Source organism: Eptatretus burgeri, chromosome 15 (assembly GCF_056783735.1).
Source record: "Eptatretus burgeri isolate ZD-2024b chromosome 15, Ebu_testis_v1, whole genome shotgun sequence".
Lineage (NCBI taxonomy): Eukaryota > Metazoa > Chordata > Myxini > Myxiniformes > Myxinidae > Eptatretus > Eptatretus burgeri.
Window position 1 is genome coordinate 342,251 of NC_140975.1, and position 13,585 is coordinate 355,835.

The window sequence follows — 13,585 nt, forward strand, 5'->3', positions numbered from 1 at the left end:
GGCAACTACAACAGCAGTTACGTCTCCCTCTGTTGATCTGGAATTGATTAGATTATTGTCTGAAAAGGAACATGTCCTTAAATCCTGGAAAACCTCACCCTGTCACTGCAGAAGAATCGTGAAATGAACCCACCTGTATATTTCAATCCTCAGCTCCAGGAAGAGGTTAATTCTCTTGAACTTATAAATCTTACTAATCGTCATGACCTTTCCTGAACTGACCACATAAAGTGGTCACCAGCCGAATGAGGGTGCCCAGTCTAGACGGCACATCCTCCATTGATCCAAGTCTTTCAGTGGAAAAATCAGAGCGACTCACAGTCTTCAAAGGCCTTTGTCTAGAGCTCAATGAAGTACTGCTCAACCCGACATGCTGAAGACCCAGCATCATATTTTCTCCTAGATTCTGTGGAATGCTGGGCTCTCAACAGCAATGGAATCTCTCATTATGAAGCCAAAGTTCAAGGACCATTGCTCTGAGATCACAGGCACTTTGGTGGCCTCTGTTTCTTTTTTGTTTTTTTTTAACCTCCTCTCCTCTGGTCTAGCTCCATCTTCTCTCGGTCCTCCGAACCCCCCCCCCCCAGCAACTCTAGGATGCATGTGTTTTTTTTCTAGGAACCCCCTCTTGGTTAAACTCCTATAATCCAGGTTCACTGCACACCTCAAATCCTTTGTTCCTCACTTCTCCCCTATGTGGAAGCAGCCTGCAGTGGCTGTTCTATCCCACTCTTCCCTCTGCGGTTTCAGGAAAGCAGTACACCACCATCTCATGTCGCCCCACAATCTTTACTTACAATCTTCAATGCTTGCATTAATCCTTCCTAACCCAACCCTTCATTTTCAGGTTGAAGTGTTTTCTTTGTTCATTCCTTTGTTTATTTTGTATTTGAATTTATTTTGTATACATTATTGGGTCTCATGGAAGAGGAAGAGCAGAATGGAATGTAACAAAATGGAAAGGGGGAAACACCAACAGCAGAGTAGAAGTAAGAGTGGAATCAAAGGAATGGGGAGAAGGACACATGGGAGCAAAGAAGCTGTGCACAACAAAAAGAGGTTGGGGAAAGTGGGGATGAAACAGAAAAGGAACAAACCAACAGACAACTAACAAACGAAAAGAGGTGAGTGAGAAGGAAAAAAAAAACAATAACGTGGAAAAAGGAAGCGCTTGGGAATGGGGTTATTTGGGGTAGAGGACATCATGAGTATGGATGGGGGGTAGTGGTGAACAGCTGTCTTGAAGCCCTGTAGAGAAGAATGAGACTGAACACTCTGGCAAAGTTGGTTCAGTCTGGGAAAAAAAGGAACAAATGAGTGGACATGAGCAATGAGCCAGGACTTTGGGAGTTTAACAAGAAGAGGGTTACTGTGTGTGCCCTGCAGAAATATGGGAGGGACAGAGTCAAGACAAAGGAGAGGGTGCCAAACCAACAAGGAGGCAATTGAATACAGAGAGGCCACCAACCTGCCTGTGAAGTGAAAGTAACAGGACGAGACACTCGGCATCACAGTGGGAGATCCCAATGATTTTGAGGGCCTTGCATTCCACAGCATCAAAAAGGGAAAGGTGTGAGAGAGGGGCACCAGTCTAAAGGGGAGAGCAGTACTCCATCAAGCCACAAATGAAGGCATTGTAGGTTGCCAATAGTTCAGACTAGCCAAGGAAAGACTGCATGATGAAGGATGCCCAGTCGGCAGCTGGCTTTGGAGGTCATCTTGGAAATATGGTCTGCCAAAGAAAGGTCATGGTTGAGGGTGAGACACAAAAGTTTGAGTAACTTAATCTCTTCAAATGCTTTGTTCAGAAAGTAGATGGGAGGGTTTACCAGAGGGTCCTATCGGAGAGACAGGGTGAGTTTGTGATTTGTTGGGGTTGAAAGACATATTCGAAGTGTTGGACCAGCTACCGATTCTATCAAGGTCTGCAGAGAGGAAGAGGCTGCTGCCTGCCTGTCTGAAGGATATGAAATGACACAGCAGAGGGTGGAATCATCAGCAAAGTGATAGGATTTTCCAGGGAATCAGAAAGATCATTGATGAAGATGAGGAGCATGACTGGGCCAGAAACACTGCCTCAGCGCACCTCCAACCTTCAAATGGAGATGAGAGGATCCCATTAAGAGCTACATGCTGAAAATGCGAGTGGAGGAAGTCAGTGAGTCATAAGGGAAGGTGTCCTTGGGTGTCATAAGTAGAGAGTTTGGAGAGTAAGGCAGGATACCACACTGTATCGAGTGCTTGAGATATGTCCAGACAGATGGCCCTGATCTCATGTCCCGGAGTGAGAGCTTTCATCCATTGTTGGGAGAGTGGAAGCAACATGTCCAAGGGAGAATGACCGCGTCTGAAACCAAACTTATGATCTGAGATCAGGCCATTGGAGAGAAGGAAGGATATGATGTCAACTGCAATGAAAGATTCCATGACATTGCTTATAATTGGAAGCAAGCTAATATGCCTGGAGTGAAGAGGGTAGTGTCTTCTAATTTTTATCATTCCTAATTGCATGCACAATTTTTCACCTTGAGTAAGCTGCTCAGTCTGAATTAATTTAACATCAGTTCACCACTTTCTAGCAAAAACAGATCTACATGCCCAACAAACAACACCCTGGATGGTCTGTTCTCATCAATGGGCAAAGTTTAGCAGGAAGTAACAACCAATCAACTTCCAGTACTTTCCCGTAACCTGTGGCAATTTCCTTGAAAAAGGAAGACGTGGACATTTCTTGGTGTGGATCTTCAAACAGCGAAGCACACAGCATTGGGACAGTAAACCTACGGTTCCTTAATGGTTTATTCTCCAGACTTTCAGCGGACTCCTCGTTTAGCATCCGCTGGCTTCACTAATCATGTGGAAATAGTCGGGTTGTCGGCGACTAATGGTCAGGTTGTCAGTGACGAAACTGTCTCCCCCACCTAATTTCTTGGTGAGGAGGGTGTATGATATAGACACCCAGCAGGATGAGGAACAAAACCTGTCAAAGGACAGAGGAGCTCCTTGTGAGCCAACCGCCATCCATATCTAGTGTCCAACTGTGTCTACGGACTTCCTCTTGGAGTTGGGTTACTATTTATTAGGAGGTTCATGGCAGGATTTGCACTCTGGCCACCGTAAAACCCTTCATTCCACAAAACATTATAAAAGCATTCTTTAAATCTGAAAACCCACTCCGTGGGAGTACCTCCTGTGCAACTGCTCTTCGCAGGGCAGCTCACCGGATGATGGGATTGGGGCAAAGCCTACAGGACCCCCAATCTTTGATGATAGGAGGGAAACCACAGCGTAACCTTTCCGGGTCAGATGGCGGTAGTGTGTGTCGGGGTGGTGCTGAGGAGTCGTCGACGAGAGAGCGATATCCTTGGGTTAACCTTCGGGTGGGTGCCTGGAATATCCTATCCCAAAGAGAGGATGATCAACTGTCTCTGTTGTCATCTGAGCTCAAGCGTTTGGACTTCGGTATTGCAGCACTCTCTGAGGTTCGGAGACCAGATTGTGGCGATATCATGGCGGGTGGTTACACTTACTATTGGTCTGGTCACTCTGATGGTTAGGATGTCCAATGAGTTTCTGTAGCTGTGTCCAATAAGCTGACTCCAATGATAATTGAGGTAACACTGGTCAACGAGCGTATTATGAGACTACAGAGTTGTCACTTCTTGGGTGTCATTTCCCTGGTCTCTGTATATGCTGCAACTGAGTTGAGTGATCTCACCATGAGGGACGCATTCAATGATCTCACCGTGACGTTTGCGAACAGGCTGAGTGGAGATTTGGGGGGGGGGTCTGGGTACTTTGGCGGATCCTCAAAAGTTGTGGAGTGCCTTCAAGACCACCGTCCTTGATGTTGCCAGTGATGATGTTGGAACTCACCATCAGGCGAAGAAGAATTTTGTCTCAAGGGACACTGGATAGTATTTACCAGAGTCACAGAGCCAAGCTGAATGGCAGAGTTGAGCTGTTCAGGGAGCTGAGGCGGAAAACTGCTCAAGGTCACCTGCCATCTGCTTGGAAATCAGCAAACATCATTGTCCTGCATAAAAAAAGGTGCAAAAGTAGATCCCTGCAACAACAGACAAATCAGCCTTCTCCCAATCATCAGCAAGGTTATGGAATCCATCATCGCTTCAGACATCAAATCCTTCCTCTTCTCCAATGGCTTGATTTCAGATCATCGATTTGGTTTCAGACCAGGTTACTCTACCCTGGATATGCTGCTTCTGCTCTCTCAACAATGGCTGGAGGTCCTCAATGCCAGACATGAAATCAGAGCCATTTCCCGAGACATATCGTGTGTTTTTGACATGGTCTGGCACCCTTCTCTGCTCAAGACCCAGTCACACCTTGACGTTTTAGCCAGCAATGGCAACGTATCAAAATGTATGTAAAACACCGGCTGACGTTGAAATTTTGATTTTTTTTTAAGATTCGGACGTATTCATAACGGGTTGGTCGTATGCATAACATATTAGTAACGGACACAGAACGTTTCATTGTCTTATAGATAACTTATACCAACGAATGCTTCGCCTGTTGTCGGCGTTCACAACCTATGCCCAACGAGAGTCTAACTTATGCATAGCGCGCTGCACGTATCGCCGACGATCACGTGGCGTAGCCTATTAAAAGGCTACCGCACAACGATTCAAATCATAACGGCCGGAGAAATGGAAGTGTCAACATCGCAGTCACACCTTGGCGATCTTGCCAGCGTATGCCAACCTCTGAAAAATGCATCAAACGCTGGCACACATCGAATATGTTATGGGTAAGTTTGGTATGCGTGAATAGAACGCTAAAGTACGCTATCGTACGTCATATTAAATGGAGTACGTCTTGTACTTTTAAACGTGTTAAAACTTTTACGACGTACTTGCCGTATGACACACGCTCTGTATGCGATGGGAATAAGTTGTACGCACGATATGCGATCGTTGGCACACGTCGACAAAAGTTACTTATAAGTTATTCATAAGTCGAAACACTCAAGGTAATGGTTAGCGTTAGTGTTCCAGACTCCATGGTTTTTTTTTTCTTTCAGTATGACGGTCATGTTGACACTTCAATTTCTCGTGCGGTTCTGATTTAAATCGTTGAGCGGCAACCTTTTAATTATACTATATTATAACTGCACTACAAATCGAAGTGGCAACATCACCGTCATACCGCAGAAAAAAAAAACCCAAAAAAAAAAAACCATGGAGTCTGGAACACTGACGCTAACCATTACCTCGACGTGTTTCGACTTATGAGTACCTTACAAGTAACTTTTGTCGACGTGAGCCAACGTTCGCATATCGTGCGTACAACACGTTACTCATAGGTTAGAAATAAGTTTCGGGTACACTAAACATTACCTCGACGTGTTTCGGCTTATGAGTAACTTACAAGTAACGTGTGTCGACGATCGCGTAACGTGCCTACAAGTTATGGCCAGCGTTATGCGGAACGTGTGAGTCATACGCTGGCATAAGTCTTAAAATTTCAAGCATGGAAAATTTGAGGACAAGCGAAAAGAACAACGGTTAAAGCCAGCGTACTACGACGTATGGCAGTGTTTTTCAGCGTGCTCTCAATGTTATCAAAACTTACCCATAACGTATTCGACGTGTACCAGCGTTTTACACAAATTTTCCAAAAATCGGCATAAGCTGGCTAAAACGTCAAGGTGTGACTGGGCCTTCACCAAACTCTCTTCCTATGGTATCCAAGGCCATCTCCACTCATGGCTCACAGACGTCCTCTCCTGTCGCAGTCAACGTGTGGCCCTAAATGGAGTTCTTTCATCCCCTCTTCCTGCCATGATCTTTTCTAGGAAAGCCACATTTCCAACCTGGCCTCCAAAGCCAGTCGCGAATTGGGAATCCTCTGTCGTGCAAAGTCCTTGCTCGGCCTGCCTGAGCTCCTGACCACATACAAAGCTTTCGTCCGCAGCCTTATGGAGTATTGCTCTCCCCTGTGGGCTGGTGCTCCTGCCTCCCACCTTTCTCGGCTTCACGCTATGGAAACCAAGGCATTTCGGATCACTGACATCTCCCGCGATGAGGCTGATTCTGTGGGCCTCTAACTCTCTCACCGCAGGCAAGTCGGTGGTCTTTCTGTCTTGTGCCGTCTCCTCTCCGGTCTCGCCCCCCCCTGCCCCCTGCTGTCTGCGATTTGTCCCCACCATATTTCGAAGGGCGCTCAAGGGCCGCCAACAATCCCCCTCTCGTAAAACTACCAAAATCACGAATCACTGCTCAGCTTCACTATTTCATTCCTCTTTTTTCCTGCCTTTGGACTAAACTCCCTCACTCTGTTACATCCCATTCTTCCCTCCAAACCTTCAAAACAGCTGTTCACACCCACCTCTTATCATCCCCCATCCAAATCCTCAATCTTTTCTTCCCCCGTTAATGCACCCCAACCCCACCTCCTTCTAATTCCCTGCTTTCCTTCCTGAAGGTCCCTGTAATGTCCATCTTGTAAACCACGTGTTCCCTGCCCCAACCCTCTCCGTTCCACAGATCTCCTAATGTCTTTGTTCCCCACTGTTTTGTCTTTCCAACTCCCACTCCTCTTGTCTCATTCCCCCCTTGCTGTGCATTGTGTGTAATCTCTCATATGAGCCTTGACAAGGTATACAAAAAAAAAAGAACTCACATAATACACAGAGAACATATGTAATATACAGTCAATAGATATAATATACAGCAAAAAGATATAATATACACAGAGCAGACAAAACGTACAGAGAACAGATATGATATGCACAGAACAGAAATAATAAACAGAGAACAGATATAAAATACACAAAACAGATATAATCCACTGAGAACAGATATAATATGGAAAAAACAAGTTATAATATACACAGAACATAGAATATAAAGAGAACAGATATGATATACAGAGAGAACAGATATAATAAACAGAGAACAGATATAAAATACATAAAACAGATATAATCCACAGAGAACAAATATAATATGGAAATAACAGATATGATATACAGAGAACAGATATAATAAAGAAAGAACAGATATATTATACACAGAACAGATAGAATATAAAGAGAACAGATATAATATACTGAGAACAGACATAATATAGAAAGAGCAGATATAATACACACAGAACAGATATAATACACACAGAACAGATATAATATGGAAAAAAACAGATATAATTTACACAGAACAGATAGAATATAAAGAGAACAGATATGATATACAGAGAACAGATATAATAAACAGAGAACAGATATAAAATACACAAAACAGATATAATCCACAGAGAACAGATATAATATGAAAATAACAGATATGATATACAGAGAACAGATATAATATACAGAGAACAGATTTATTATGCACAGAACAGATTTTTTTTTTTGAAGAAAACATTTGTAATATGCAGAGAACAGATGTTATAGACACAAAACAGATACAATCTACACAGAACTGATATAATACGCTGAGAACAAATTTTATATCCACAGAGCAGATATAATAAACAGAGAACAGATATTATACACCGTGAACAGATATAACATACACAGAACAGAAATAATGCACAGATAACAGATATAATATACACATAACACATATAGCATGCACCGAATAGATATAATACGCAGAGAACAGATATAATACACAGAGAACAGATATAATACACACAGAACATATATTACATACACCGAACAGATATAATACACAGAGAACAGATATAATATACACCGAACAGATATAATACACAGAGAACAGATATTACATGCACCGAACAGATATAATATGCAGAGAACTGAAATAATTCAGAGATAACAGATATAATATACACAGAACAGACATAATATACACAGCACAGAAATAATGCACAGATAACAGATATAATATGCACAGAACAGATAGAATATGCAGAGAACAGAAATAATGCACAGAGAACAGATATAATATACAGAGAACAGATATAATACACAGAGAACAGATATTACATGCACCGAACAGATATAATACGCAGAGAACAGATATAATACACAGAGAACAGATATAATACACAGAGAACAGATATAATACACAGAGAACAGATATTACATGCAGAGAACAGATATAATACACAGAGAATAGATATTACATGCACCGAACAGATATAATACTCCGAGAACAGATATAATACACTGCAAGCAAGGGAGCTCGGTTCCGAGGCAGGAAGGATGGTGGTCGGCGACGAGGTTGTGGTGTGGGGGATCGCTCGTCTCGTCGCGGGACCCAAGCCAGCCACTCCCCTCCCCCAGGGCATCAACAATTCCCCCTTTTCCCCCGCGCTGAGATCGTGCAAAAGGGGGCCCCGTTCTCACCCCACCCCAAATGTCGTGCCAACGAAACCCGCCAAGGGGCACGGAGTCGGAGCACAGCGGCGCGGCCACATTTGCGGCTTGCCCGCCAACGTGTCACGAGGATGTGGGTAAGACCTCCCCGGTTTCGCGGACCTGGCCGCTCCTCCAGGTCACGCGCACATTTGGCCTACAGGTCTGTCTGCCTCCTTGTCTGTGAGGGTGGCTTCTTTCTTTTTTTGGGGGTTTTTGTGCAAATGTCTGTGTTGGCGCCATCTGTGAAGTAAAACTCTATAAGTGTTGCCGTGTGCGCGTAATCGGTTTTAACTGCTTTTCTTCTTGCATTTGCTTTTTGTGTATGGCTGTATATACGTGCTTTCCGTGTGCCGGGAAATAAAATGCTTGCTTGTTGAACTGTGCCCGTTTCGCTTTGTCTTTTCTCTATTGACCCTCCATCTTGCTTCACGTAAAGGGTTCGTAGTGGGTGCAACATCCCGGAAATTAATCTGAACCATCCAGGTCGACGATAACACCGCTCGGTTATCCCGATAGTACGGAACGGGCCGCCCAAGCGGTTTGTGTCCGGAGTTGACCTGCGGCGAGGTACGATCGCCCGGTTTACCATACACGTGGGAACTTAGGCAGGTCGAGTTTGGCAAACAACCCTATCCTACGCGGGGTGGCCGATTGGCACGATTGTGGTGAGGTCGAAAGGCCCACCCGTGACTAGCTCCCAGCGTTGGTTCGAGAGGGTCACGATAGAATTGTCCATCCGGTGGGCGACATGCCGCGATTCGAGTTATGCGCCGTCCGCACGCCGGCGGGCACGAATTCGCAACAATATACACAGAGCACATATAGTATGCACAGAACAGATATAATGTTCAGAGAACAGATATAACATACAGATAACAGATATAATACACAGAGAACATATATTACATGCACCGAACAGATATAATATGCAGAGAATAATATACAGAGATAATATGTTCTCAGTACATATGTACTCAGATAATATGTTACAATAATATACAGAGATGCAGGTATAATATACAGAGAACAGATATAATATACACCGAACAGATATAATACACAGAGAACATATATTACATGCACCGAACAGATATAATACACGGAGAACACATATAATACACAGAGAACACATATAATACACAGAGAACACATATAATACATTGAGAACACATATAATACACAGAGAACATATTTTACATGCACTGAACAGATATAATATGCAGAGAACAGGTATAATATACAGAGAACATATATAATATACACCGAACAGATATAATAAACAGAGAACATATATTACATGCACCGAACAGATGTAATACACAGAGAACATATTTTACATGCACCGAACAGATATAATACACAGAGAACAGATATAATATACAGAGAACATATATAATATACACCGAACAGATATAATACACAAAGAACATATATTACATGCACCGAACAGATATAATATACAGAGAACAGATATAATACACTGAGAACATATATTACATGCACCGAACAGATATAATACACAGAGAACATATATTACATGCACCGAACAGATATAATAAACTGAGAACATATATTACATGCACCAAACAGATATAATACACAGAGAACATATTTTACATGCACCGAACAGATATAATATACAGAGAACAGATATAATATACAGAGAACAGATATAATATACAGAGAACAGATATAATATACAGAGAACAGATATAATACACAGAGAACATATTTTACATGCACCGAACACATATAATATACAGAGAACAGATATAATATACAGAGAACAGATATAATATACACCGAACAGATATAATACACAGAGAACATATATTACATGCACCGAACAGATATAATACACTGAGAACATATATCACATGCACCGAACAGATATAATATACAGAGAACAGATAGAATATACAGAGAACAGATAGAATATAGAGAGAACAGATATAATATACACAGAACAGATATAATATACACAGAACAGATATAATATACAGAGAACAGAAATAATATAGAGAGAACAGATATAATATACAGAGAACAGATAGAATATAGAGAGAACAGATATAATATACACAGAACAGATATAATATACAGAGAACAGAAATAATATAGAGAGAACAGATATAATATACAGAGAACAGATATAATATACAGAGAACAGATATAATATACAGAGAACAGATACAATATATAGAAAACAGCTGTTCAGGGAGCTGAGGCGTAAAACTGTACGTGCGCTCAAGGTGGACAAGAAGGCCTATGTGCGAGGAATCTGTGAGGGGGTAGAGCATCACCTGTGGTCAAGTGATTCTCGTCCTGCTTACAGGGGAATTTGCGCATTGCGTTCATCCAAGCCCATCCCTTGGTGTACTGCAGTTAGAGTGGAGGGTGGTAGGCTCTTGACAGAGGAGTCTAAAGTGAAGGTCCACTGGGTCAGTTACTTTGAGCGGTTGTACCAGGCTGATCCACCAGCTGTCGAGTTGGACGTCAGGGGTGTTACAATCCCTGTTGCTGACCCTCCAATCAACTGTGGTCCACCTTCGTTTGTGGAAACACAGGCTGCGTTGAACCAGTTGAAGTGGGGTTAAGCTCCAGGCATCTGTGGCATCCATGCTGAACTTCTCAAGGCTGGTGGAATTGCTGCTCTCATGTCGTTGCATGCAGTTCTGTGCTCTGCCTGGAACACAGGCATCATCCCAACTGACTGGAAGAGGGGTTTTGTTGTCCCTCTCTGGAAAGGGAAGGGTGATCGCCAAGACTGCAACAACTACCGAGGGGTGACGCTGCTCTCAGTGCCGGGCAAGGTCTTTGCTCGGATAATTCTTGAAAGGGTTTGCCACCATCTGCTTGAGCACCAGTGTCCAGAGCAGTCAGGCTTTTCACCAAAGAGGTCAACGATTGACCGTATCCTTGCTCTTCGGGTCCTCACCGAACGCAGATGAGAGTTTCGGCAGGGGCAGCTTGCAACTGATGTTGATCTCTGTAAAACGTTCGGTTCAGTGAATCGGGATGCCCTCTGGAGGGTTCTTGGTCTTCGTGGGGTGCCACCAAAACTGATCGTTCTGATGTCTGAACTATACTCTGGTACTGAGAGTGCTGTGAGATGTGGTGATACCATCTTTGACTTATTTCCAGTTGTTACTGGAGTTCGTCAGGGGTGTGTACTGGCTCCCACACTTTTCACACTCCCACACAAAGAGAACAGATATAATATAAAGAGACCAGATATAATATACTGAGAACATAGAGAATATACATAGAACAGATGTAATATACATATAACAGATATAAAATACAGTGATCAGATGCAACATACATAGAACAGATATCATATACAGAGAGCATATATAATATAAAGAGAACAGATATAATATACTGAGTACAGATATAATATAAAAAGAACAGCGAGAATATAAAGAAAACAGATATAATACACACAGAACATATACAATATACAGAGAATAGATATAATATACAGAGAACATATATAGTATGAAGAGAACAGATATAATACACAGAAAACATATATAATATACAGAGAACATATATAACATACAGAGAACATATATAATATAAAGAAAACATATAATATCAAGAAAACATAAAGAATATAGAGAACATATGTAATATGCATAGAACAGATATAACATACACTAAACAGATATAATATACAGAGAACAGATATAATATAAAGAGAACAGATATAATACACACAGTACAAATACAATATACACAGAATAGATATAATATACAGAGAACATATATAATACAAAGAGAACAGATATAATATAAAGAGAACAGATGTACTCTGCATAGAACAGATATAACATACAGTAAACAGATATAATATACAGAGAACAGATATAATATAAAGAGAACAGATGTAATATAAAGAGAACATATATAACATACAGTAAACAGATATAATATACAGAGAACATATATAATATCAAGAGAACAGATGTAATATGCATAGAACAGATATAACATACAGTAAACAGATATAATATAAAGAGAACAGATGTAATATAAAGAGAACATATATAACATACAGTAAACAGATATAATATACAGAGAACAGATATAATATAAAGAGAACAGATATAATACACACAGAACATATAGAATATAAAGAGAACAGATATAATACACACAGAACATATAGAATATAGAGAGAATAGATATAATATACAGAGAACATATCTCGTATGAAGAGAACAGATATAATATTCTGAGAACATATATAATATAAAGAAAACAGATATAATATCAAGAAAACATAAAGAATATAAAGAGAACAGATGTGATATGCATCGAACAGATATAACATACACTAAACAGATATAATATGCAGAGAACAGATATAATATAAAGAGAACAGATATAATACACACAGAACATATACAATATACACAGAATAGATATAATATACAGAGAACATATATAATATAAAGAGAACAGATACATTACAAATTCACAACTGAGTGGATTGACAATGTTTTGAAACCGTCATGATTATCACATAGTTAAACAGAAAGAAAAGGCCTTTCAGGTTTACCTGGAATATGATTAAATGTTAGAACGTTCTCTTCAGGAGAGGAAAAAGGGTTCAGGGAGTGTTGGGATTGGGGTGTGAGTCGGTGAGAGGTCGACGTGTGCAGAGATGGGGTTGGGGGTTCTTGAGTGGTCTGACGTGCTGGTTTTGGAGAGGTGAGTATGGGGGTCTCACGTCTTCGCCTAAAGAAACGCTGTAGAAGCACGGACAGCACTCGATGAAGGACGCATGGCCTCCGCACACGGTCTTTGCTCGCCATATGGAGCACGTAGGGGACAGGGACGGTTGCGGACACAAATTGGAGCGTAGGCAGGATGTCGAGTGTAGGGAGAGAGACGGAGAGATGGGGGAGAGTCGAGAGAATGCAGAGACCGCCAAGTGACGCCTGGAGTAGCTCGGAAATGGCTCGACCACGGCGCGCTTATCGCGGAGAGCAGGCGTTCCACGTCCAACTCACTCACTGTGTGTGCTTTTAATGTGTACGTTTAATAATCAAAAGCTGATCACATCCTTCGGAAATCACAAAACATTGCGTTGTTCAATGATATATAAAAGAAAAGTTCAAGTCTCAGCAAGATTCGGATTCAGAATGATATAGTGAGTGGTAAAAGGGTTTTGTGTGGAACTGAAAGGCATTTTGTGGGAGGGAACAGTTATTGCAGGAATATTGT

At 41.7% G+C, this 13,585-nt stretch overlaps 1 protein-coding gene across 1 annotated transcript in view; it reads right to left on the bottom strand.

The window, feature by feature from the left end:
* The window catches only part of LOC147011281 (uncharacterized), a 62,327-nt gene extending 49,010 nt beyond the window's left edge, over positions 1 to 13,317 (bottom strand). Inside the window, exon 1 of the mRNA XM_085855960.1 lies at positions 12,918 to 13,317. Within this exon, the coding sequence (XP_085712086.1) occupies positions 12,918 to 13,173 (256 nt within the window). The 5' untranslated portion in view covers positions 13,174 to 13,317. The remainder of the gene's footprint in view (positions 1 to 12,917) is intronic.
* Positions 13,318 to 13,585: the final 268 nt, after the last annotated feature.